Source organism: Athene cunicularia (assembly GCF_003259725.1).
Source record: "Athene cunicularia isolate RWA chromosome 1 unlocalized genomic scaffold, athCun1 chr1_part2, whole genome shotgun sequence".
NCBI classification, from domain to species: domain Eukaryota; kingdom Metazoa; phylum Chordata; class Aves; order Strigiformes; family Strigidae; genus Athene; species Athene cunicularia.
The window spans coordinates 38,185,084-38,209,313 of NW_020799092.1; the positions used below are offsets into that span (position 1 = coordinate 38,185,084).

Consider the following 24,230-nt stretch of genomic DNA (forward strand, 5'->3'; position numbering starts at 1 on the left):
AGGGAAGGAAGGGAAATATAGGTTTACAGTCAAATCTTGCTATGAAGATATTCTGTTAAGGTACTGTAACAAATGTTGCTTTTTGAAGAATTAAGGCTAAATCTTACTTTCCTTATTCATAAAAACAGCTGTAACAGAGTTCATGGGAATTTTACCATTGGCTTCAGTGAAAGTGCAGGCTGTGACACGAGTTATTCTTAGGAACAATAACTGCTATTTAACTCTGTAACTAGCGCTCCCATTGTTAAAGGGCCAGTGAGTGGAGAAAATAAAATCCTGAGAATTGTTATGTATTAAAAACATATTATCTGAAATAAAAAATAAACAAAAAGCCATTTTAACCTTCTCTTACTATATGTCAGGAAGATTTCGGTGATGAACCAGTGTTCATGATAAATTTCTATACTGTTCAACTTCAATACCTATAGATAAGGGAAGTGTACATAATCTCTTTGCCTTCACAAATGTAAATTTGAACTGTCTTTCTACAAAAGATATTTGATCTTTCACACTGTTTGTCTTCAATAGATGCTTTTGTATCCAAGCCTGCTCCCATGGAAATCAACAGAAATTTGCCAGTGACTCAGATGAAAACAAGTTCTTCACCATGTAAGTGTACGCAATGGATTGTTTCATATTAATATCTGTTAATGTTTTATCTATGGACTTTTTGTATAATGCTTGAACTTGTCCTTCTTTTCTACATAGACAAATTACAATTATTCAGAGGACGTGGATGTCTTCAGAAAACGGATTATTTCAATTTCAATGCTATTTAAATGTCTGATTTAGAATCTTTTCTCCAAAACTCATGATTTCAATAGATGGTGCTTCGATAGATGACACTAAACTTGATTCATGTGATTAACTAGTGCAAATTGAATGGTTATCCAGAAAATCACCTTTTATATACACTTGTTACATTTTCTCTTGCTCCTGCAATAATGTTTGAGGATAACACAGAAACAAAGTGGCACTTCTCAATGTTTTTTTCTTTGAATACCTTCTTTTTCTAAATAAACTCAATAGAATTCTATTAAAAAAAAAAAAAAAAGTTCAACATCACTACAGAAGTGTGACTTTAAAAAGAAGTGTGATTTTTAAGACAAGCAAATGAGCAATTCTCTAAAGCTCTTGTTGGCCAGATATTTTTTACTGAAGAATCTGTCTAGGGCTAATCTTAATGATATATATTTTCACTACGTGACTGTACCATTATTCATATTTTCAAATTAAAACTAAAATTTCTGGGAAGGTAAGGGTTTACATTTTTTAATTTGCTTTTATTTAAAATTTGTAATCATAAAGAGCACAGCAACAATTCTGCTGAAACCAACCTTATAACCCTTGCTAGTTAAGAATAGTCTGCTAACAAATAACCACTGAAGAGCTTAAAATTGATAAAACTTGGTTTATGTGCTGTCCACTGAATATTTTGCGAGTTGTGTTCTTTGAATTGATATCCATGCCTTACAGCATAAAAAGGTTAGAAAATGGCACATTTAGCCAAGTAATGTACAGCTCATTCTACACTTTCTAAAATCTGTGTGTGTCCTCTTGATGACTTCAGCCTTTCTAAGACTAACAAGTGAATTTAGGATTTATAGTTGAGAAACAGCATGGCTGCTTCTGCTGTCAGTCTTTATTCATTACTCTTATAATAGGAGGTGTAATAAACAACATAGATTTACAACAGTACATTTTAATTATTGTTTCTGAAGGTTTACATAATCAGGAGAGGTGATCTGTTGCTTCTTCTTATTTGAAATTTTCTCTTTTGGTGCCAAACACTACTGAGTTATTCAGTAAGCAGACAGCTTTACTCTTTTCATCAGCGATTCATGAAAGAGTTGACAGTTGGTGTGTTAAGGCAATCTGAGGTTTCGTCTAACAGTCTGATTTGTTGGCTCAGTAGATTTACTGCATCTTGATTTTCTTGATAAATTCCATGTGAAACTCAGTACCTGCTGCCCTGACAACATCTTTATCTACATGAGTAAGTTCATATTGGTCCAGATGCAAAGAGAAAGAGACTTACATAAAACTAAGAATTTTGTACTGAGAAGTTAAAAGTTTGCGCAGGTTTCACGTGCAGAATTCTTTAATCCACAGTTAAATTTAGAAATGATATTTTGCTTTTAGACAGCCTGTTAATTTTAAATAATTGTATCTTGTTAGCATGTTACAAGAGGAAATGAAGTCCTTTCTTACTATACATAGCCACTGTGACTATAAATGCAAAAGACTAAAAGAGATAATCTAATAATAAACTATTTTAAAAAAAAAAAAAAAAAGCAAGCATAGACCAAAACTATGGAATATACAACAGGTATAAAATAAATGTTGTGTAGAAAAGAACTTGATTTCCCAGAGTGAACAATATATCAGGTTGTTGACCTAAAAAAAATTTTGACCTTTGCAGCTAGTTCCTAGATTGTTAGGAAAGTTTAAAATATGAATCTCCTGTTTACCCACTGAAAATTCTTTCCTGTATTTCCATTGAATAAGATAATTACATTTCTTCCTACAGTTTATAAAGAATAGTAATATAATTCACAGTAACGGCAAATCTTTGAGATATTGTGCATATATAATCTTGCCTATGTGTTTTGTATTTGTGAGTTTAACAAATTCTGGACAACTGTATGCCTCATGATGTAATCTGTACATATACTGTGCTTTCCTACCCAAGATCACACTTATTCAGTACAATTTCAATTTCTTCTAAATTTCATTGGTAATCTACAAACCATTTTCTGATTTCTTTCAAATCCATAGTTCTGAGGAAATTATGGTATATAGTAGGATTCCACTTGGATAAAACAACTTAAAATTGTCAAATCAAAGAAAAAAAAATCTAGAAGTAGCTGCCACTCATAGCAATTAGTTGAAGTCATTTACTGTTTTGATGAGTATCAAAACTATTTTATGAGAAAAATCCACCTGTGGAACATAAACCACTGGACAAAATTTTGTAGACCTATTAATGATAGTCACTATTGACTGAAGTAACTACAGACTGAACTGACTGAAGACGTCTGATAAATAGATTTCAATAGTCATATATATGGAGAAATCTTTGTGTTCCTAGTATTTTTTAATAACCTATGCCTCTCAGGCTGTCTGATGCTTATTAATCTGTCTGATCATCAGGAATTCATTTCAAGACTTTAAGGAAGAAAGCAACAAGAAGCATAACTGCGGTGCAACTTCTCTGAGGCATTCTAAATCTCAGGAAGTTTTTAGTCCTTTTCTTGTGGTATGCTGAAATACTACATTGACAAAGATAACAACCAGGGATAAGCACATTCAAAGAAACAAACTTATTCAGCAGTTGCCTGGAGATACAGAATATAAAACCACCAAACTGAGTTGATTATTTCAAATGGTGAGGGAACTGCAGCTGGATCCCAGAGATTTAGGCCATGACCCATCCAGCAGGAAGTATGGGAATTTTGCAAAATTTGAATAGATCTCAGAAACCAAGGAAGCTAAAGTCACAGTTCTAAGGGTTAGGTGGCCAGTTTAAATGTCTGGTCAACTATATTTCTGTTCTGATTTGATTATGGACACTAAAAATGGCTCATAGGCTAGCATGGATTTCTCTCCTTTCAGAGCACTAGAAAATCTTGCTATATCAGCAAGAAGGAGGACATATATCAGTAAGATAAGATGCATGGGATAAAGAGATTTAAAGATGCTAACAAAATTTGCATATTTGGCTACTTCTCTAAGAAAAGGAAGTTTGAAGCACCATACTAAGTTGGCTGTTTCACACATAAGCAGGAAAGACATCCTTGGTGCTGGTCTTATTTTACCACTTGCCCTTAGTATCAGTGGTCTCTGGCAATATAATGACACACTTAGGATGTTTTTTAGAAAAAAGTATATCTGAACCAATAAATACTGATAGGAAAGAATGCTCCAATCATCAAAAAGACATATAGCTGCTACCAAGCCAAATATATTTAGTATGCTTCCCCTGTGCAGATTTTACACCATCATACGACATACATATTTTGAGTCTCAAGATTTTAACTCCATCATGACATAGTAAAAGCATTTCTCTAAGCTGATAGTTGTTTTTAACAGTAAATTAACAAATCATGTCAATAAAGAAGATAATTTATAATAAAAACCCCTTAATATTTAATCAGAGAAAAATTTGAAACTAAAATCCCAGAAACTAAGTGCAAAATTTTTTTGTGGTGTGATGTTCTAAGACATGAATCTGAATTGTAGAATTAAAGTTTATTGTCAGAAAAGCAGGCTTGGAGATCTTAATGCTACAACATACTCTTGGATATTAAGGTTGTACAAATACCCTGCATCCATCCAAGAACAGGTTTCAGTCCAAAGAAAAATAAACCACTCCAAATCTGCTACAGAATGCATAGGTGTGCCATGAACAGAATCAAGCAAACACCTGAGGGAAAGCCGATACATCCACTATTTCTTAGGGAGCACATCAAGATAGATAGCTCTCTATCACACTGAAAGAAAATAGAGATTCTTTCTATCAAAAGACTTGAAACTCTGGGGTTTCAACCCCAATCCCCAAATTAAGGTTGACACATGGGTGATTCCCACAGCCCTTCACAAAGGGGGGGGTGAGTTTGCCTTTAGGCTTCTGTCCAGGGTGCGGCCGGCCTTGCAGGGAGAGCCATTGGGTAAATGACCCCAGGTGTCTGCAGTAAGTAAGCAAAGGTCAGGTGTCCCACTTGGGGATAAAAGCTGGGACCACTTGCAGGCAGGGGCAGTGTCTGTCTGTGAGGTGGGTGCCCTGTGCAGAGTTCCCTGTTAGGGAGGGACCTCCTGCCTCCCTGGGACTGGGCTCCAGTCAACTCTGGCTTTTGTAAATGTGGGCTGTGTAGAGATCCAGCATGTGGCTTCCTTGGTCTTATGTGTTTGGTTTGTTGACTCAGTTGTCTCCTGTCCCTTCTATGGGAGACTGCATTTCACCATTTATTCCACCCACTGTTGGTTGTGTGGTGTTGTTGTTGGGGTCAGTGGGATTGATGTTGATTATGTAAAATGTGACTGACTTGTTTGTACCCCCCCCAGTGCTCACCCATGTACTGACCCTTTTGTATCAAATACAACTTGGTTATTGGTTCATCTTTATGCTGGCTGTGTCCTTTATGCTAGGCCTGATAATTGGCAAAACAAGAGTTCATCATACTTAGGATATGGTTTACATTATGGAAGAATTTATGGCAATAACCATGAAGAAAAATAATTTTATTCATCTTGATTACTGTCAGGGATTTCTCCATCATGTAAACAAAAGCTCACAGGTATTCAGGCATCCAGAGCTTTGAAACGGCTTTGAGAGCAGACAGCAACTGACTTTGTTGAATGCAAACTTGTCAGATAAACCTCTTGATAGTTATTATTCTAAGTCTGTCTTTGCCTGCAGAGACTAGGAAAGAGCCTGAGAAGTTGCTGAGGGGAGGGAGGGGTATGCAAATTTATTCAGACCTTTTTGAATAAGTAGAAAAGCATTTGTGCTGATCCTACAGATATGGTTTTTATCCTAAACTGTTGCAAATGTCCTCTTAAGATAGTAACAAGAATTTAACTTAGAATTTAGATAGCACTACATGTGTTAAAATGTCACACAAAATTAGCAATAGTATGTATACCCTATGCAACTTTGACTGTGTTCACACAAGAAAGGGTGTGGCCCCACACAACCAGGTGGGGCTTGCTAAAAATATTTTGGGGCCATAACAGGGTACTTTTAAGCACTTGCTTTCAGTGAGAAACTGTCATCTTTGTTTGGACATCATATATGCCCCTTTTTTAGTATTTGGTCTGAAAAAGCTGAAGAATCAATTTATAACACAAAGCACAAATTCATCCCCAGGTAAATTTTTCCAGCAGCACATAAGATTGAGATGACAACACTCTTAACACTTTACTAGTAATTAGTCATCATGTCTTAGCAGAACAAAATAGAATAAACCCTATTTTTCTAAGACTTTTGTTTATCCTTTTTTTTTAATATCATGTATTTTAGATTGCCTCTTTAGATCATATATTGTTGGTGGGGTTTTTTCCTTCCAGATGCTTAGGGGTTAGGAAAAGATTTCTTTTGATTGCTCTCAAGGGAAAAGAATCTACCAGCTTGTTAGTTTCCTCAATACTCTGTATAACAAAAAATGGCATATATAGAAGGCCTCATTTTCTTTTCTTAGCTCTACTCCAAAGATGCTGTGAGCACCTGCAACTTCTGTTAATTTCCTTGAATATGGCAGGTGTTCAGCAGCTCTAAGGACTGAACATAGTGGGACCAAACAAATGTGAGAAGCTCATACTGGATCCATGTAGCTAATAAGTACTGTGAGTCCTAAAATACACAGCAGTGAACTTATACCACCAAATAAAAGTTTTTCTTCCAACTGAACACATCAAGAGAGATGTATTTTTCTGACAAGTCACGTCTCTTTTTCTTGAATGGCCATGTTCATAAGGTCTCATTATATTTTGCAGCCTGAAACAGAGTAGGCTATGTTCCTACTCCCATCTGAATCTATCAGATTCCCATGACTATTACTGTCACTATACAATCAATATAAAAATACTTTGTTATCTTTATCTTCTGCACACCAGAGTTGCATTCTCTCCTCTTCTTTAATGCTGTATTTTGTTATTTATTTGTTGTCCTTTCTTTTGTGCACTGGTAGTTAATTATGTTTGACATATGCTGGAAAATTCTAATAAAAGCACTAGAACTTAGAATAGAAACTTTTCTTTTATAATTGATGGAAAATCTGCAAGTTTAATTAGGCAACCCATTGAGATAAATGCATCAACAAATAAATTTCCCACTCATGAATGCAGTAGAGCCAACAAGAAACTGCCTAGCAAGTTTCAATTCACTTGGGTACCAAAGTATTTGTACCCAACACATTTGGGCCAGATAATAGCTTTTTGATACAACCCAAGGATTACAGAGTGAACCACAGCAGGGCAGCTGATTCTTAAGCACTGGGAAATCTCCCACTGTATTCAAGCACTCCTATTTTTTCTTTCAGAGTGACAGGCAAACAAGTGCGAACCAGGAACACGCCTGAAGGAAGAAGGGTTAATAATACAAAACTGCTCTTTGCAGGTTGTTACTGTCTAGGCTCTTCTCAGTTGCTCTATAAATGAGCTGGTCCCGATGACCTGAACAGGGAAGTACAAAAATCCTATTTAGTCTATGAACCTCTTGTTTACAGTGCAGGCTGTTCTTCTCTTTATGCTCTGCAAAAGAAAAGGTGAGGCTAGTCTGAGACTGCTGATGCCAGCCACTGGTAAGAATTGAGAAGGTATGATTTTGTGATTAGAAATATCAAGAGAAGTGGTATTGATACATAGTATACTGAGTATAATGACTTAAGAAGAAGAAACATAAAAACCAACAATCACATAATACAGGTCATAACTTTTACAATAACATCAGATGTTCAACATTATTTAATAACTGACATAAGGAAGCAATGGTATTTATAAAGGAGATATTTATTTCTCATGATTTAAAGAGGTACTGCATTTCTTACTTTTGCAGCTGAAAAGCAGTGTACTTGAGGAATCATTTAAAAATAACAGAATAAAAGTGAGGAAAGGGCAGTATCAGTTCAGAGTTTTCAACCTATCTGCAATTTGCTTCCACTTAAAAACACAAGTGTTTCTTCAGAGCAATAACTGCATAGCATCTAGGGGATTTCACAGGATCAAATAACTTCACAAGTCCAGACCAGGCAATGTTGTCCTGTAAAATGATATATGATTGAAGTACATAAAAATGTGTTTGACTTAAAAGCTAAGTTATTGTAATAGGTTCACATTTTTTGAAAAAAAAAAAAAATCCTTAATGCCAAGCAGGAAAAACACTTATCTAACAAGAAAATCATAGAAAGATTGTTGGGGAAAAAAAAGGACACCCAAAGCAGGATGTATTTCAAAGTCATTAAATTATTTCTAGCACTATTACCACCCCCTTCATCAATAAAGCTTTTTTTTCAGTTGAACTATTGCAAAGAAATTAAGGACATGTCCTACTCATTTTATGCAGCATGTTCTACTACTGAAGCTAATTAACTGACTTTTCAAATGAACCAGGCCAGCTGGATCCGGTCTTCATGTTGCATATGGCTTTTATCATTTCTCTTTTTTCTTCCTAAACACATTTTGTGAATCAACTAGTACAAGATGAAATCAATGCGTATATTACATTTAGAAAAGGTAAATTAGTGCTAAATGCAGCAAGTCTGATCTCCTGTCTTGGAAATCATTCAGATCTCTATGTGATTTATAACTGGTTGGCATTTGGGAAAATACATCATTATTTAAATATTTTAAACTGCCTCTCTGTAAAAATACCAGTTTAGAACAAAAGCATGCATTTACTACAATTCAGTGGTTCCAAGTGCACTGTGGCAGAGTATAAAGTGAATTTTTACTTCTGACAAAATGGAGCTGTTAAAATGAAAGGTTTATTGTGGAAAAACAGAGTTATTCATATGATTTTTTTTATTTTAAAATTTTATTTTGACCATGGCCCAGAGCAGAAGGTGGAAGATGCTATCACTTCCCCTTAGCAAATTATTATTTGTCTGAAAAATGTTTACTGGTACAGAGAAAGTATGACTGCTGCTTCTGAGTTAATCAGGCCAAGCTCAAAATTAGTGTTAAAAGAAACACTGTAATGTAAATCATTATGGATTAAATGTAGTAGCATTTGCTTATTATATCCCAGGTCTATACTTGTAAAATATATTCAGGCTGTATGTTAGTCAAATGTACCTCAGTTGACCCATACAGTTGGAAAAAGTGCACCCTCTCTCATCATTAATCTTAATTAAGAAACAATAAAAGGAAATTGTAAACATTTTGGACCTAATTCAAAATTTCTTGAATTATATATTCTAAAACATATTCAATGGAAGCTCTAGCATGTACAGCACAATTTTTTAGCATTTCCAATATTCTTTTTAATTATTAATTATCTCAATATGCAGTATAAAACGAGATTTCTTTCATATTTAATTAATTTATTTTTACTGTCTATTGACTAGTAATTACCATACAATTAAAAGAACATAAACGTTACTGTTGCTGCTTTGCTGAAAATAAAAACATCTGCTGGGCATATGTTTATACTAAATGGAATGAATGCTTATACTTTTGCAAATATGATGAGAATAATAATGCTGCAACAGAGACTTTTCGTCTACACAGTAATAAATTGGCTGAAATAGTCTCATTTCAGTGATGTAGCCTTTAGGTATCATAAAACATAATGTAAAAATACCTGTTCCTTGAGGTAGCAAAGACGATCCAGAAGTATCAAAACCTCTATGCAGGGAGCCAGAACAACCTTCAGCTGAAAGAAAGATTAGATACTATAAGGATTTTGGGAAAGAGAGATAGTATACTTCCAAAGGGCTACACTTCTACAGAACAATTCCAGGAAGGTCAATCATTTTCTAGTGGTTCTGTTGTACAAATGTCACCTTGCCCATTCTCCCTGTGGGATGGACATCTTCAGAACAGATTATATTACAGATCAAAAAAACATGAAATGCCATAAGGCCAGGAAACTAAGTTGTTTAGTTGGTTTTGAGACATTGTCCAACAAGAAAATGATATTATATGAAGCAGAACAATTTTAAAGAGGGAAATAATGAATTTTAATAAAAAGAATTTTTATGAAATAACTGCATGGAGACCAGTTGAGGTTTAAAAGGAGACTGACATTTCATTTTCCAGGGTAATAGTCCCTCTTGAAAAAGAATCTTCCATGTGTTCACTTTATTATTTTACTGACACCTAATATAGTTTGGGAATAGGATATGCTCCAAAGTTTGGAAGGGGGAGCTGCTTTGTTTTTGAGTTTTCATACTATAGCGTAAGACAGTCCATCTCCACATAAAATTTAACAGGGCTTTGTTCTATACTATCACATATATACAAAGTAATAGTATTAATCCTATAACTTTTACCATATTAAATGCTTCAAGCTCATTCATTCTGTGCTTGTATTTTTCATAGTAATCCATTATACAGCTGTCTGGGAGCTGCAAGGGATTAAAAAAAAATATCAGTTATTCTAGTTATTTTTTCAAGAGAACTTTAAAATAAAGTATTTTTTCCTAATGGAAAGTCACACTATAAAATGAAATCCATGTTTTGTTTTTGAAATTAGCACTTTCCTAAGGTTTATAATAATTTTCCAGTAGCAGTTTCTCAGTTCTCATTTACAATAACTGTTCTTCAGACAGCATTTTGCACTGACATGAAATACTGAGATACATTCATTATTCGGAAAGCTCTAGCCATTCTTAAATGAGTATTACACAATAAAGTGGAGATGACATTCTCATTTCCTTTCCCATATATCTTATCCTCTCCTTACACCCATCTCTAAGGGATTTGTTTAAGCAGCTGAGGAGTGAATTCTGATGTGAGAGTAACACGCTTCAGTCAGGGCTCCTGGACGGTACTTCACATTTCAAAACCTACTATCAGATTCTGGAAAGAATGCTTTGTTTCTCTGTGCCTCAGGTTACCCATCTTTAAAATAAAACTTTTGCTATTTACTTTGAACTACTACATGTTCCCCTCTTCTCCTAATCACTTGATGCAACACTGCCAGCACTGCCACTGTAACTGGAAATGCTGTGAGGTGGGGCTGAACTTGATACAAAGACAGCTCATGAACTCGACTAAGACAAATATCCCTTCTCTTTTCAGCCTTTAGTGGCCAGTGCACCACAGCGAGTAGCTAGAGCTACAACCACAACTGCTCTTCACAATGTATGTTCTCTATAGGACAGCCAGACTTCAACATTTTCCAGTTTTTAAAGGTCATGATGTCACTACTCTTCTGCTGTTCACAGCCCTGGATGCTAAACAAGACAGTTGGGCCACTTAAGGAAGCTGTTAGAGGAGGGGGAAGTAGGTTTCCAGTGTTATTGGTGATGGAGACTGCTGGAAAGAGCAGAGCAGAGCTGAGCAAGCCTGATGTGCTTTTTCAGTATCGGGAGTTTGCAGTATGTCCACTCTGTTGTGGCTATGGAAAAAGCTAGTCCACAACTTAGCAGAACAGTAATGGTACTGACAGACTTATAGATATGGCACTTAGGGACATGGTTTAGTGGTGGACTTGGCAGTGTTAGGTTTACAGTTTGACTCAATGGTCTTACAAGTCTTTTCCAACCTAAATAATTCTATGATTCTATGACAAAAGGTTAGGAAAGCTGAAGTGTTTAATAAATTTTTGTAGACATTTATTAGAAGAATCATCTGAGAGCATGGGGCTAATCCAGTTGCAAAGAAGTAAAATCCCAGCCTAAAATAGGGAAACAAACTAGAGAACATTTCCACAAATTACAAGTTTTATAAGTATTATGAACTTCATCCTAGGATAGCTAAGAAGGGAATGAAGTGACCTCAGAACTCATTGTCACTGAGTAGTTCTCAAAGATGGAATGTTAGATGGCTAGTAGATGTATGTATGTGTTTTATTATAGTCAGTTCAAATTCAGTACACTGAAAAAAATCGAATAAATAAAGAATTTAAAAACAATGAAAGATAAGCAGATGAGTAATAGTCAACATGATTTGTCAAGAACAAATCACAAGTCAGTCTGCTTGTAAGAAGGATTCACAACAGTAAAAAACAACTGGTTGTCATATATTTTTATTTCAGCAACATTTTTGACACCATTTCAGATAAAATTTCATAAGCAAATTTAAAAAGCAAGGTTTAAAGTATTATAAAGCAAATGAAAACTGTTTGAATGACCAGAATCAAAGAGTAGTTATTAATGAGTCTTTGAACAACTGAAAAGACTTGCTGACTGGAGGTCTATTACAAAATACAATGTTTTCATTAAGAACTCAAACAATAGAACAGAAACCAGATTAACTAAGTCTGCAAATGTGCAACAGGAGGGCATTGCTAGAACTTAAAATAATTTCCAGAAACTGGAGTAGTGCTTAGAAAAGAAGTTTGAAATGCTGTACAGAAAAGCAGAAGGGACTACACACAGGCAGAAATAATCAGCTGTTCAGGATGAGGAACACAAAATGACAGCCAGGGAGATACAGCATATCACAACTGAGTGACTGCAAAAAAAAGCAATCGCTATTCTGCGACATCCATAGGAGAGCAGCCCGCAAAGCGCAGGAAGTAATCCTTCAACTCTACTTGGCAGTGGCAAAGCTCTAGCTGGAATACTGCATCCATTTTTGGGCATCAGATTTCAAAGAAAGAAATTAGCTGTCTGAAAAAGCCCTGAGAGAGAAAAGAGATCAGAGATCTAGAAAACATGACCTATGAAGAAAGACTGTGAGAACTGGAGCTGATCATGCTAAATTAGAGAAAATTGAGAGTGGGCATAATAACAGTTTTTACAAGGCTATCACCAAGAAGCAGAGAACAGTTTGTTCACTGTGTCTATAGTGGATAGGATAAAGCTATTGGGCTTGCATTGCATCAGACAAAAATCAGAAACTTGAAGAAACTTTCTCTCTTTGAGGTTAATGAAGGACTGGGGAGGTTGTCAGTCTCCATCACAGAAAACTTTAAAAAGATCTGACAAATATTTTTCAGGAATGATGCAAAATTCTAACTCTGCCTTAAAACAAGGGGATGGGCTAGAAAAACTTTTGTAGTATTTTAGTCATATTTTTTTAATTTAGGAAGTTCTTTTTCCCAACTACAGAGGCAAGGTTGAGTAGCTGATCTGGCAGTACTAGTGTGGACTAACAGGATTTTTTTTTGGCTTATTTTCAGTAAAGCTGTGCAACTATCTGAGGGACTTTTTTTTTTTTTTTTTTTTTTTTTTTGTCATGAGATAAACAAAATATTTTATTTTACCTCTATCCTATAAGCTTTTAATTTCAAATGAAAATTAAAAGGGGTTTAGTATAATGGATTTTTTTTTAAATTACAAGCTATTTGGAATTAAAATACAAAGATCTGCATTTGTAATAATGCAATCATGAAACCTTTCTGCTTTTGCTTCTTTTATGTTCTTCATTTTTCAACTTGAAGCATTCAAATTAAATGAAAACAAGCTGTGAAATGTTTGGCAAATAAAAAGCCGGGTCAAAAATGACCCTTGGATGTTGGCATACTCAAGTACTAAGCCCAAATGCTTTTCCTCTCCTTCCTTCCTTACTACACATTCTGACTGAACACATTCTGCTGTTAAGGATAGATTAGGTACTATTCTAAACTGTGCCTCAGTTAAAAGTTTGGTGAGTGAACTAATTCAATGCAACAGCCCAGCCGGAAAAGAGAGAAAGTGTCCACTAAAAAGCATTGATAGAAAAGGGTAACTGGTAGCTAGCTATGTGATCAATTTATTGGAAGACTAAAATCCAGGTGACGCTCTCTTTGTCTGAAAATGCAACAGCTTGTCACATGGCTTCAGTTCTTAAAAGGTACCTAACACAATCTTCAGCTATCCTTCCAAGGTGAAGTAGGAGTGAACTATTGGTATTTATTTTCATGAACAGAATTGCACTTACACATACAAAGCAAGCCCCACTTATCCACTGGAGTTGTCCATGCAAATTGTCTCTAATGCAGGGTTGCCACACATTTGTGTATCCCCCAAAAAATTCTTTCAATTCATGCACTGAACTTTTTTCTTACATTATGATGTTGATACTGTGAACTTATGCCCTGAGTGAAAATGCATGAAGAAGCCTAAATACATATTCAATTGTCTTAACAATGTTTCTGCACCCAAAGGTTTAGCTTATGCTACTGATATTCAAGTAACCTTCAATACATACAGAGAGGATTTGGCCAGTATTTCTTGCTGATTTAGCTACAATGTCTCCTGGTCTTTATCAAGTTGTGAACAAAAGCACCTTGACGCTTTCCACTGTGATGGTGATGCATGCTTTCTTCAATTTCTTTGTGGATTGGTACAGTTGCTCAAATAGCTGAAACAACTAGAGGAACTAGAGAGCAGCAAGATCTCCATTGACCTAGTTGTAACTACACCATATGCTGGCCTAAAACTATAGCACAGGCCAGACTCATCTGTTGTGAACTAGGAGACTGTCAACAGCACCCAGAGAGCGCAGGAGATACCCCACACCTGAGCACACCCAAGTTAGACTGCAATCCCACAAACATGCTGACTGAGCATGTTCTGAAAACATTCAGGCACAAGGTGTGTGACAACCACACTTAACACTTCACCAGAGAGTACTTTTTCAGAGTTGTGTCTTTCTCTAGACTGAGTATTTTGACTAAATTAGTCTCTTTTACTGCCCAGTGCTGCACATACCCTACAGAGGAGAGACAGAGCCTAAGGATGCTGTTCCACAGCCTGTTTAAACAGCTGTAATTCCTCTTTGCTGCCTCAAAAGGACTGCTTTGCCCTGCACTGACTGCACATTTCCATATTTCCTCTCTCTTCTTCTACCAGCATTATCCTGCACACTAGCAAGAGTATAAGAGAGCAGTAAGGCAGCCCTTTTAGCAGAGCAGTGTCTTAGATCAGTTCAAAACTCTTGGGAGACCATACCATATAGCAAATTTTTACAATTTTCCATCACAAAGCCCACCAAGTTCTCAGAAATCATTCTGGTGGCAGTTAGCATTCTTCAAGAAATCTATTTGAAAACAAAATTGGTTTAGCCCATTGGTATCTCAAAGAGTACACACTAAAAAAAAAAAAAAAAAAAAAAAAAAAAAAAAAAAAAAAAAAAAAAAAAAAAAAAATTAAGAATTTACCAGTAGTAATTCTTTAGTTAAGACTCAATTTTTAGAAACTGAGAAAAATTACAGGTAAGTAATGAATAAAATATTAAGCCATTTGAATTTAGGAAGTAAAAGAAATCCATTTAGTTAAAGAATTCATATCAGTGCTGAATTTAAGCTTAGAAATTCTTCACTCAACTGATCTTTTGGGAAGTGTTTTAGAGAACGCCATACTCCTTTGGTCAAAATTCTGTCAGGTCAGTAAATCAGAAATTCATATGAAAAACTACTTTTGCCTGCAAAAATTTAAACCTATCATCTATATTAAAGGTAGAAGAAATAAAGATCAGTGTATTATATTAGAAGGTTCTCACATGGCCATGGAAACCTTATTAAGCATTTTCTAGGAAGGATGGAACTGCCCAAACACCTTGTTTTAAAGAAGAGCAGCTTCCCAATTACTGTAATGAAGCCTATCCTGACAAACTCCATGACAGATTCTTTTTATCCTGTCCCAAGCTTACGTGCTCATTCAGTTAGAATGTTGCTTGCCAATGATGTGTACAGAGCACAGTGTCTCTTAATTATATGGTTTAAAATGATGAAAAAATATGCAAAACATTCTGTTGAACATATTTTGACATAGTCATATTCAATGAATCAGAAGAACATGAAAACATCTAAAACAGCTGCGGTAGGACCAAACTAGGAAATACATGTGATACATTGCAAATGGTATTGTATGAGAAGCACAGATGTGGAAACTGGAAGAAATATTCTCAAAGCCTGCTCACCATCACATGAAAAGAACATGATTAGTGACTAAAACCAGTACAGCTCATGACACAGGCTGGACTCAGAGCCAACATGGGGGGACTGAGCTTCCACTTGCATGTTCCTCAGAGGGACTACAATGTTTGTAATGGCTTGTCAGATGGCTCCTGGTTAGGTGTGGAAAGGGGAAAAATAGGATCTTAGGAATGGATCCCAAGAAACTCAAGAGGTGTTTCCAAACATTTTCCCAGCCACTGACTCTGAAGTTATCTGCAATGTACATTTACTGCTGCATTTTCACAAAGCATTAATGGAATCAGGACATCTGATTCTCTTAGAAGGAGTTTTTGAAAGTCCCATCCTTAAGTTCTTGGCTTTGCAGTGCTTTAACTAAAGTGTTTCCAACTAACACTATAGGAATCTGAACAAAGCAAATTGGAATGATTTTTACATTCATTTAAAAAAGAGCACTATTTTCACATAAATAAATGCAAGCAAGCACAGCATAATATATGTCTGCTGAAAATTTATTCAGGACTGAGCCCAATAAATTAAATATAGATTTAGCTAACACAAATAACTGCCTCATCTTAAAATAAGAGAAGACTTCTCCTTAATCCATGTTCACTCTGCCATTTGAGCAATTTTAAAAAGGAACCATTAAAACTGCAGTTCTAAACCAGTGATAAATCACTGAAACCTGTAATACAACTATATTTATCCTTGAACCGTAAAACCACTTATCTTTAAAATTAACATATTCTTATTTTAATCAGTTTTTTATTATTGTCTTAAAAACTCAGACCTTTGACTTTATTTTTTACTTGATAGTTATATCACTGAGGGATCACTCAGCTCAATTTCTTAGTTTTCAGGCTTTACATGTATACTAATGATATTAGTAGGCATTTGCATCATCAAAATTAAAGCAAAAAGGCACATATGCATGCTCTTGTGTTTTCTTAAAAAGTAGCACTGTTTTAAAAAAACACTACTGTTATATGAAAAATATATCAACTATTCACACTAACTATATAAAAAGTGTCCAAAGACATAAGAAAAAAAAATTCTGACAAAAAAAAGCAATTAGTGAAAAAAAAAATTATATTTTGACACAAATTCTGATTTCAGTATCATCTACCAGTTTTATTACTCAAAATTAAACAAGCTGGAGTTTGCAAAAATACAAAGTCAATGTAGCAAAGAGAAGTAATTTAGGAATTCGAGTAAAACTGACCTAGTAAGCTCAATATATATCAGATATCTTTGGATTTATTTAATTACATTAAAATGCAATAAAATTATGTTAATATAGGAAAAGGATTATTTTATAAATGAATGATATGTAATAGTTTTGTATTATAAAAATAAGATTAAATTATATAACAGTAATTATAAATAAACCTACGAGTTTTGCTTATGGTAGAGAAAGAATGCACTAACATGCTTATTTAAATAAATATATTTCTAAATACATACATTTGCAGAATATACAGGACAATATGACATATCTAAAATTAGCCACATTGCTAATCAAGTCTCTGAAATATTTTGAGTCTAGAATTGATAGACATAATATATCAAATATCAAAGTTGTTTCAATTAGCTAAAATGATAAATGAGCTTTTTTACAGGACATGAGTTTCTCTTATTGTCTTATTAATGTAATGCTACTGTGATGGGTACAACGCCTCACAGAAGGGTCGAGTGCCCTTTACTGATCCACCAGCTGAGATCTGACAGGTGTAAATCTTTTTGTATGCTTTACCTGAAGCACAGGATCAGAAAAAGACAAATGGGGAGCAGCTGCTTCTGTCTGGTCAGGGTTACAGCAAACTGGGATGGTGGAAACTGAGCATTTATTATCACAGATCTCATCTTGGGTTGTGAGATGGGGCACCTGCCAAATAAACGTCTTTTGCAGGGGAAGAGCCCCAGCAACTTCAGGTTACGTGCAGTCACTAGATGTTTGAAACTAAATACACCAGTCACAGGAGACTTGGAAATTCAGTTAAACAAAAGCCAGTAAATCTGCAACAACACAGTTGCTGACAGGCACAGCAATTTCTCTTTGTGTGTGAAAGCTCTGGAATTGCTATTGTAACTCCCCAGAATATGTCTGCATCTGAAAGGGTTAAGTGATTTGGAAAGTATTTTGACTAAGACAAAGTAACTGCCTTATATGCCATTAGCCCATAGCAATAACTATAGGGTAAATATAGCAGGAGTTCAAATTGAAGTGACTAATAGCTTTTCTATGCAGATGTGTCAGGAGTGTTTCCAGCCTGCTTCCAGCCTTCATGCAATCGGACATGGCATTTAAATAGTATTCTCTCCTTATTCCCAGACTGCACATGAATCCTGGCCAGCTTCTCTTAGTTAAACAGCTCCACCCGCTGAGGCTCTCACTAACTAGCAGAAATGGATCCTAGGTGGGTCATTGATCTCAGTCTAGCAGACACACATCCAGGCCTTAGCCTTGTAAACACTTTATCTCTTTAATCACCTTAAACCCAAGCCCTATGAAAGATCTTATGCTAATCTTCTCCAATAAGTACAGGACACCAGGCAATTTAAGAAAGTTTGTTTTGTTTTGTTTTGTTTTTCTTCAAAGACTAGAAATACAGAAATACTTGTAGAAGGACTTTTTGCTGTGACAAGGCCATTTGTAGCACTTATTGTCTTAAGTAGCAACCAAATAAAGAGCCTCCATTTTAAATCCATCTGCAATATGGCTCCAAAAAAAAGATGAAACATGTTCTGCTGAAGAGGAAGGAGTGATTGCTCTTGCTGTTTGAAAGAAGCAAAGCTAGCCAGTGTAAAGGTGGATGGCTCCTCTAGAAGGAACAGGAATGAAGGATTCATTGCAGGAATGAAGGATTCATTGCATTAAGTGAGAGTCCCACATTTGTGTTAAATTAGGTAAATCAGTGAATAAAAGGGGAAAGAAGACATATAATCATAGAATCACAGAATGGTTTGGGTTGGAAGCGACCATACAGATCATCTAGTTCCAACCCCCTGCCATGGGCAGGGACACCTTCCACTAGACCAGGTTGCTCAACTCCCTGTCCAGCCGGGCCTTGGACACTGCCAGGGAGGGGGAGGAATCTGTTCCAGTGTCTCACCAGCCTCACATGAAAGAATTTATTCCTTATATCTAATCTAAATCTTTCCTCCTTCAATTTATAACCATTACACCTCATCCTATCATTACACTCCCCGATAAAAAGTCCCTCCCCATCTTTCCTGTAGCCCCCTTCAAGTACTGGAAGGCCGCTCTATGGTCTCCCCTGAGCCTTCTCTTCTCCAGGCTGAACAACCCCAACTCTCTCAGCCTGTCCTCATAAGGGAGGTGCTCCAGCCCCCTGATCATCTTTATGGACCTCCTCTGGACTTGCTCCAACAGGTCTATGTCCTTCGTATGTTGGGGCCCCCAGAGCTGAACACAGTACTCCAGGGGAGGTCTCACAAGAGCAGAGTAGAGGGGGAGAATCACCTCCCTCGACCTGCTGGCCACACTTCTCTTGATGCAGCCCAGGATAGTCGGCTTTCTGGGTTGTGAGCGCATACTGCTGGCTCATAGTTTTCCATCCACTACTGCTCCCAAGTCCTCTGCAGGGCTGCTCTCAATCTACTCATCACCCAGCCTGTATTTGCGCTGGGGTTTGCCTTGACCATTGTGCAGGACCTTGCACTTGGCCTTCCTGAACTTCATGAGGTTTGCACGGTCCCACCTCTCAAGCCAGTCCAGGTCCCTCTGGATGGCACATCCCTTCCCTCCAGCGTGTCAACCGCACCACACAGCTTGGTGTCAGTGGCAAACTTACTGAGGGTGCACTCAATCCCACTGTCCATGTTGCCAACAAAGATGTTAAACAGCACTAGCCCCAACACCAACCCCTGGCGTCATTACTCTTCATTGCTCTCCACTTGGACATCAAGCTGTTGACCACAACTCTTTAAGTTTGATCACCCATCCAATTCCCCCCATCAAATCCATGTCTCTCCAGTTTAGAAAGAAGGATGCCATGTGGGACACTGTCAAAAGCTTTTTAAACAATTTTTTTTTCTATCTTCTGATAGAAAGAATTTCTCACATATCTATGCAACACAGAATGCTCTGCCCATACAACATGGATTGTATAGGAACGGAGTGAGCTGTGACAAAGAAAACAACCAGGAATAAAATATCGCCTTGGTGTGTATCCAGAACAATTACTGAAGCCCTGTACACGGATTCATGGCTCACAAAGCAATTCCATTAGTTCTGAAGCTAGAAGCAATATAACCATACCTGTGTAGTATCAAGCTCACACTAAAAGACCTCTCTCTGCCCTTACAAAATGAGAATATTTTGTCAGACATTCTGTAATCATGGTGCATGTCTCAGGTTTACTACTGAGGTGAAGAGATGTGTGAAAGGAATGGTCCTGTACCAAAAGGCACTAAAAAATAGTTCATTTGCATTTAAGTGTTTAATCTGGACTTGACAGGCACTTCCACACTGAAAAGAAACACAATGGAGGAAATTATTTTGGTTAATAATAGGAAACTTCAGTCCCATAACAGTAACTTGTAACAATGAATGGTCCTAAATGACTGATAAATGCTATTTTTTTTTTTTGTAGAAAAACTATTTTATTATTTTGTCTCGCTCTAACTCACTTCTGATTGACAATCTTTTCATAAAGGGTCTGGATCTTACTTCAAATAAGCAAATATCTTTACATCTATTTCACAAATAAAAGAGGCAGCAGGATGTGTTCACATGAAGAACTGGCAGGGTTGAAGAACTGATTTTTACTGAAAAATAATAGCAAAAATGAACTTACTGTTTGGATATTTATACCTGGTAAGAGTCTTCATCAGTTCTATATCTAGCAAAAAGCATTACACTTACAAAATTTAGTATCAAGGCAGGTCAGGTGTTTTATGCACTTGCACTCTTTTATCCTGACTCCACATTTGTCCAGACTGGAAAAAGACTGGACTGCACCAGGGCTATTCCTTGAACAGGAGCAGAGGCGTAGGTGCAGCTATGATGCTCATCATGAACCATGAGTTTGGGAGGATGTTTATGTCCCATGTTTATGTGGGGTTTTTTTTCACCTAAACTAAATAAACTTATGCATGAAGACAATGATTGCCTCCTTTTTTTTTGTGAATGAGAGGCACATTTTGGATTATTCTGGAAGTATATTTCATAAATGCTTACTCTTGCCTTATATTCTTCCCAAGGCATTAGTTTTTGGCCACTGCCGGAGACAGAGTAGACATTTGGTCTATGCAGCACAGCTGCTCTTTTGTTCATTTTAAAAAAGAGAGCTAGAAAACAAATTCTGCATACATTTCTCTCTGATTTTTTGTTGTCTTTGAGAGCAAATGTTTAGGCTTCATCACATTTTTAGCTATGTAAGTATTTTTTTTCTTCTGAAGAGAGGAATTTAACACATTCTTCAATATTGTGTAGATATAGTGCTGATTCCACCATGAAAACTGCAGTGTCAGAACCACTGTTGAGGGAGCAGTAACAACTTTCCTCTCAGTAGTATCAAAATAGCACAGTTTTGTATTGCTGCAGATTTCAACATAGCTGGGAAATAAAAAATAATATTGTTTAGATCAGCATAAAATTCAGTCTTCAGTATGCAGACAGCTCTACATGAAAATGAGGAGAAATATAAGCAAAAATGAGCACTTTACTTGAGTCAGGTCTCTAGCAACGACACAAACACATACAGCTTGAAGTAGTGTCGACAGATATCTTTATCTCAGGGAAACCTGCAATCGTGCAGGCCCTTTATAGAAAAAGGCAGCATGTCTAAAATCAGCCATATTGACATAAAGTTTCTATGCTTAGTGGTTTTAAAGAAAAGAATCTATAACTCTCTACCAGTAGAGTTTATTCAATGATTTAGTAAACTGATTATTGCACAAACAATAAACTTTTACTTTTGGGTGACTGTACACAAACTGAGGAAGACACCATATTCGTAGTTACTTTCAGCTGGTGTAAATACATGATGTTAGTGCCAGTTTATACAGAAAAACAAACAGGTAGCTCAAATTTTAAACAGAATTAAATATAATCCTTTTAAACCACAGTGAACTCCAGGCATAAGTCTTTTTCTTAATACTATAAGCATGATTCCAATGTCATCTGCAATTACTTTATTTGGTTTTGCATTTTTGTCCTAGTTCATGGTTTGATGTGAATGGCAAATTTTAAGTGATTTGACATTTTGACTACAGATTTTAAGCATTGCTTTACCAAAGACTGCTACAACATTTACTTCAAATATTTCACATACTTGCTACTTCTACTTTTTTCTTTGATTTGTACTACACTTTCTAATTATCATTCTCTAGTGTCTGCATTGAACAACTTGTTCTCACAGAGTGATTGTGATCACCACACAGTCTAATGCTATGTTGCCATCTGTTGACCAATTTAGCAGCTGTAGTACTAAGACAAGACATTCAAGAACATTAAAAGATTTCTGGAAGATTTTATAAGTTTAAACCTCAATTTTGCATTTACTTCTTTATCTAGGAAAGTGATTTAAAAATCTTAATATTTATCTTTAACATTTATTAATTTAAAGAAAAAATATACTAGGCCTTCAAATATCTTCAAAGTCTACTGAGGGAGACTGTCTAAAGGCTAAAATAAACTGGAAATACTTTGGGAACTAAATTATAAGGGAAACATACTGCATGGGCAGAATTGTCTATCTTGCTATAATGTCACATTTTTCCGTTTCAAAAGGTGTCCAAAGGGATAAAGATAATATTGTTGCAGAAAAAAAATGAAAACGAAAGGGTCAGAGTATTTACTAGGTGATTTATTATTCATGGGGTTTTGGATCATTTTCAGTATAAACTTAAGGACAGACAAAAAAGTAACATGTTGGCATAGGATAGCATTTCAGCTGGATTTAAAAGGTGCAAGAGTTACTTTTATCAGGATGTACAGTATCAGTGCAGGCAAGAAGATCTTCATGACTTTCATTCACTATCTGAAAAGTATATTTACCTCTGAATGACAGCATATATAAAATAGAGTACGTATTAAATTTTTTTGCCTCAAACGACATTTGTAGGATTAACTTCAGAAATACTGTAAAAGCTTAAAAAAATTCCGATCATGAGCACCATGTATAAAAAGGGATATTTTATATAAAGTCATTAGAATAAAGTAATTTTAAAACAAAACCTTTTAAAGAATTTATACATGGAAGTCTATTTCCAAAAACACTATAAAACCCCACAACTTTTACATGTTTTTTTTTAATACGTAAAAATAAGTATGGATTGGCTTTATTAATAAAAATGAGAAAGCTTTATATTTATACAGCCACCAAATCAATTCAGTGGCTTAAACACTGCACTGTGGTGCTGACTTCAAGAATTTATATAGATATAAGAATTGCATGCAGTCTCTATTTAGTGACTGACCTCTGAATCATCCAGTTCCAGCTTTTTCAGAGACTTTCTGACATAATCTATGAAGGAGGATGATTTGGAGAAAGTTTTTCCAACATGTCGATCACTGCAAATACAGCATTGAGATTCAGGCTTTTATACATCCAACAACAGAAATTTACACATTTTTAATTTAGTTTTTAGCTCAGAAGAAATAAATCAGTTGGAGAGCTACTACTGCCAAGTTAGTAACAATTTTCCTTTTTCCCACTTCTACTTAAAACAAAACAAGCTAGCTAATACTTGAAGAAATTTCTAGATACAGCAACTGTACAATTGTACTATGGTTATATTTACTTAAAAACCTGAGAGTTGAAGCTTTCTTTTAATTTCTTCCCTAATATTTTTATTTCCCTATATGAATGACAAAATTCTTATTTCTGCTGACAGATATTTCCTTCTATACTTCAATAATTTACTATAAGACTGCTGTAATTTATATACCATCAACCACTGGACTGAGCAAATGCCAAGTTGGAGTAAGATTTCACTTTCACTTGTTACCTTGTGTTCGTATCCTCGTAATTTTATTTAATTAATTGATGCCAGAATTGTCTCCTGTTTACAACTCAATGACCTACTTTTGAAGCCAGCCAAAAATGTGGGTTGTTTCAGAAAACATGCTAAAATATGCACAAGAACTTCGAAATATAGAGGAAGATGGAATCCTAACAGGCCACTTACATTATTTTTCTTCTCTGTTTTTAAAATATCTTGGAGAAACAACACGTAAAGTTTTTGTTAGTCTGAATGCTCTTTCTTGACTATGTCTTGATGTAATTCCTCTTCTAGCTGTGTAGTGTAGGAGTTATATTTTCAGCTACAGTAGCTGTTTGTGAATACGCAATTACTTAAGAGGAATTACCTTTCCCCCATGAAATACTAAATGGAAATATAATTTATTTTTTTTCCCTCTTTATTCTTAATAAAACACCTTTCTCCTTAATTAACATAATCATTAACATATACTGAGGTCAACAAAAAGATGTCACTCAGTGGCAGTTCTAAACCTGTTTTGCTGGCAGGGATTCCCACTCATTGAGAATCAACAGTGACATTTATTTTTAAAGAAAGAATGAATTTCTGTAGTCCTATTTAATATTCAGATGGACTTAAACATTTGGGCTGATGCAGTCTGAAAATCAGTTAATGATGATGTCATTATGTCATTCTTTGGAAGACTGGCATCTGTCGTCCTAATCACAAGCTGCTGGGAGAAAGATATTGATTGGGTCTGGCTGGGATGGAG

General features: G+C 35.7%; 1 protein-coding gene across 2 annotated transcripts in view; it reads right to left on the bottom strand.

The window, feature by feature from the left end:
• Positions 1-7,488: 7,488 nt before the first annotated feature.
• METTL25 (methyltransferase like 25) overlaps positions 7,489-24,230 on the bottom strand; it is a 59,379-nt gene continuing 42,637 nt past the window's right edge. For both annotated transcript variants that reach the window (XM_026868478.1, XM_026868479.1), the window contains 4 exons: positions 22,955-23,048; positions 9,993-10,067; positions 9,302-9,373; positions 7,489-7,759 (listed from right to left, as the gene is read on the bottom strand). In XM_026868478.1, the coding sequence (XP_026724279.1) occupies positions 7,661-7,759; positions 9,302-9,373; positions 9,993-10,067; positions 22,955-23,048 (340 nt within the window). In that variant the 3' untranslated portion in view covers positions 7,489-7,660. The remainder of the gene's footprint in view (positions 7,760-9,301; positions 9,374-9,992; positions 10,068-22,954; positions 23,049-24,230) is intronic.